Consider the following 3,854-nt stretch of genomic DNA (forward strand, 5'->3'; position numbering starts at 1 on the left):
TTGAAATCACATTACTTTTAATTTCTTTCCCACATTTCTATTTTTTAATTTATTTCAATAATGGAGTGATTCTATCCTTAAATATTTTCACTTTCTCCTTGGTGATCATTCAAAATTTAATAAAGCCTTTCCCGCTATATAAATTTCTCGCAATCAGCGTGATTCTATGAGAGGAATTGTTATCAGTTTATGATAAGGAAATGGGGTTTCCATAAAGCTCAAAACAAAATATTCGATCAGATTTTTGTTAAAAAAAATATTGAGGTATTGAATTTTATTGGAGAGATGAGTTGCTTTCCTTGTTTTTCATGCAACGACAAGAAAGCAGCACAGAAGAAGCCCAAACAAGGAATTAGGGCACAAATGCAACCATGTCAGCCTCAAAAAGAAGCCCTGCTTCCTCACGTCCGCCCAGAAGGTAATTAAACTTGTCATCTTTCTTCATTTTCTTTATCGTCCCAAGTTTCTTACCTGAAAGAATCGATGTACAAAATAAAAATGTAGTACCATAAATATATTCATATATATTAAATTTGATCAGAAATTGATATGTATATATATTTCTTTTGTATCATATTTTATTATTTTCCTTATCAATGTTGCTTCTTAGTGTTTATTCGTGTTTTCTCTTACTTTCGATTCAACAATGAATTCAAAAACAAAAATAATATTAGTTCAATAGAGGGGAGGAGGAGTGTGCCGTGTTTGGTTTGATTAGAGGAAAGGTGGAGGATATTGAGTCTGCCTTTCCCTCCATTGACTCTGATGGCTCCCTGTTATAATTTTTTTATTAAATACTACTTCTGATCATTAATACAAGAGTTATTTGTAAATATTAAAAAAATTAGTGAAGTTAGTTATTTGTAATAAATAAGTATTAGTCTTCTTCAAAATATCCTCATTATAATTATATTTGATGAAAATTCCGTAACATAAGCAGTCGCCATATGGATTACTTGGACAAAATAGATAAATATGAAAACTAAAATAGATTGAAATTTTATATTTATAACTAAATTGAATCCACATAACTATAACTAGGTCGCATATTAAGAATTGGAGGTAGTATATACATATTTTGAAGAAAACAAAACACCTAAAGTTAAGTTCTGTAACGTTTTCATTGTAAAATCAAATGAAATTAAAAAGGAAAAGTACTCAAATAGCAAATCTTTAAAAGTCTATAAGATGTATAGGTCAACCGTAGCTGAATCTTAGGAGTAAATTTGAGAGTTGAATCTTATAGACTGAAGAAAAAATATGTTAAGAGATGAGCTATTCTAATTAGGTTTGAAAATATTCAAATCGAAATGTATTATAAGAGAGGGAGTAAAAGGCATTACATCTCTGTGCTGATATAAATTTGCATCTGATGCATCATTGTGTTGGGTCCAGAGAATAATTATTCTTCAAAGCCAAGTGAGGGAAGACCAAATAATAATAGCAATGCAAACAAAGATGGCGGCAACAATAACATCGTCGCCGAAACTTTTACCTTTCGAGAATTGGCCGCCGCCACCAGGAACTTTCGGCGAGAATGTCTCATTGGTGAAGGTGGTTTCGGAAGAGTTTATAAGGGAAAACTCGATAAAACCAACCAGGTATGTAGTTTACTCAATTAATCACCCTCTCGCTGTTTCATGTCAAAGTTCTCTTTTCTCTTCCCTGCCAAAGTTTTTATAGTTCTAGTTTTCTCGCAGTTCTTGGGTTTTTCACTGTCAAGAAATGAAAAATATAATGTGACCCGAAGTTGGCATATAGGGACCTGGTTACAAACTTAGATTTGGAGAGAATGGAAGTAATATGTTGGTGATTTTGAACTTGCAGATTGTAGCTGTGAAACAGCTCGACAGAAATGGATTGCAAGGGAATAGAGAGTTCCTTGTTGAAGTGTTGATGCTAAGCCTCCTGCACCATGAAAATCTGGTGAATCTTATTGGATATTGTGCGGATGGAGATCAAAGATTATTGGTGTACGAGTACATGCCTTTGGGATCTGTAGAAGACCATCTTCTTGGTAAGATTTAAGACGATAACTACCTGAAGGTTCAACGTACAAATATATATATAATTCTTCAACTAATTTATGTATATTATTGTTTGATACAGATCTAGAACCGCACGAGAGGCCATTAGATTGGGGTGTGAGGATGAAGATAGCTTTGGGAGCATCGAAAGGTCTGGAATATTTGCACGACAAGGCGAATCCTCCTGTGATATACCGAGACTTGAAGGCCTCAAATATATTGCTGGACAAGGGGTTTCATGCAAAACTGTCGGATTTTGGATTGGCCAAGCTTGGACCCACAGGAGACAAGTCTCATGTCTCCTCCCGAATTATGGGAACCTATGGTTACTGTGCTCCTGAGTATCAAAGAACTGGTCAGCTCACTGTCAAATCTGATGTCTACAGTTATGGTGTCGTTTTGCTAGAACTCATCACGGGAAAGCGAGTGATTGACAACACCAGACCCACCCGCGAGCAAAATCTTGTTTCTTGGGTCTGTTCCTAGCTAACTTCAATATACAAACTACTCATCATCATCCAATGAATGTTAATTCATGATATATTACTTCTTTCATCTGCAGGCACGACCAATATTCAAGGATCCCAATAGATACCTAGAGCTGGCTGATCCCCTTCTTCAAAGAAACTTCCCTGTCAGAGCCTTTAACCAAGCGGTGGCAGTGGCCGCCATGTGCCTTAACGAGGAACCCTCTGCCCGACCCTTGATCAGCGACGTAGTCACCGCCCTCACTTTTCTCGGCACAGGCTCCGAAGCCGACCACCCTTCCCCCGCCACCGACATTTCGCCCTCCCCAACGCAACCACATTCCAACCTTCTTGATAACGACAACGATGCCGAACGTCAGCGAGCCGTTGCTGAAGCCATAAAATGGGGTTCGGCTTCTAGGAATAATGCTGTACACACAGCAAATGCAAATTCTCCCTCTTTGTAAATTGACATTTAATTGTTTCATGTGCAAATAGACACTTCCAAAATTTGTGTGATATGAATATAGAGTCATAAAGTCATCCATCTAATTCACTTGACTGGCTTTTAAATATTCATGGTCGCTGGGAAAATTTATTTCTAAGTGGCGAGGAACTGCACGTTAAATTTAGACAAGTTCGGCGCATGTATGTTTCGGTTTGCGAATTGACTAGATAATGGTTTTACAGAAATATCAAATCAATTCTCCATTTCAACATTCATCATTTTTGTATAGGTATGCGGACTTAATTTTTAACAAAATTATAACAAATGCAATATTAACGACATATATGTGTGCGCGCGAATTAGTACTGTCCATTATAGATGCATGGTAATTTTAGACCACTAAATTTAGTATATTTTTGTAGACAAAATGATTATCATACCAAAAATCCATATCCAATGATTCCAAAATAATACTCCTCTAGTTTAAATGTAAGACTAGTATAAGGGTCTTATATTTAGGACCGAAAAATAATAAGACAAAATGTTATAATAAAAGTAAAATGAGAGCTCTTCCAAAGAAGAAAAAGAAACATGATAAGAATTTCAATTCAGTATAAGCTGAAAAGAGAGGGAATTTTGAGTTAAATGTAACGTAACACTTGAGAAGGCCTTAGACATAAAAGAAATGTCCATCCAAATAACATTCTGAATGGTTAGATTAAGAACTCCTTTTCAATACACAATTTATTAAGAAGTCATCACTTCTTGAAGAAAAAAACCCAAAATTGTGAATCCAAATAATAGCATCCTGAAAGCGTTGATTACAAAAAGATATGGATCAGCATCTCACCTTTTCCATAAGAATTGTTGTAATGGCGAACCATGTAGGCAAACAACTACTTGACAAAATAG

General features: G+C 35.6%; 1 protein-coding gene across 1 annotated transcript; it reads left to right on the plus strand.

Annotated features, from left to right (window-relative positions):
- Positions 1–285: 285 nt before the first annotated feature.
- On the plus strand, positions 286–2,961 carry LOC114730217 (probable serine/threonine-protein kinase PBL25). Its single transcript, XM_028917259.1, has 5 exons — positions 286–418; positions 1,396–1,601; positions 1,828–2,017; positions 2,110–2,501; positions 2,590–2,961. Exons 1-5 carry the CDS (start codon positions 286–288, stop codon positions 2,959–2,961), a joined length of 1,293 nt encoding a protein of 430 aa, XP_028773092.1.
- The last annotated feature ends 893 nt before the right edge of the window (positions 2,962–3,854 follow it).

Source organism: Neltuma alba, unplaced genomic scaffold, assembly GCF_004799145.2.
Source record: "Neltuma alba isolate B1F8T4 unplaced genomic scaffold, ASM479914v2 tig00012718_pilon, whole genome shotgun sequence".
Taxonomy (NCBI): domain Eukaryota; kingdom Viridiplantae; phylum Streptophyta; class Magnoliopsida; order Fabales; family Fabaceae; genus Neltuma; species Neltuma alba.

Excerpts from the sequence above, each read along its gene's own strand:
- LOC114730217 (XM_028917259.1), top strand. The coding sequence starts at position 286 with ATGAGTTGCTTTCCTTGTTTTTCATGCAACGACAAGAAAGCAGCACAG. Across the intron at positions 419-1,395 it reads TCCTCACGTCCGCCCAGAAG|AGAATAATTATTCTTCAAAG; the intron begins GTAATTAAACTT and ends TGTTGGGTCCAG. Across the intron at positions 1,602-1,827 it reads AACTCGATAAAACCAACCAG|ATTGTAGCTGTGAAACAGCT; the intron begins GTATGTAGTTTA and ends TTGAACTTGCAG.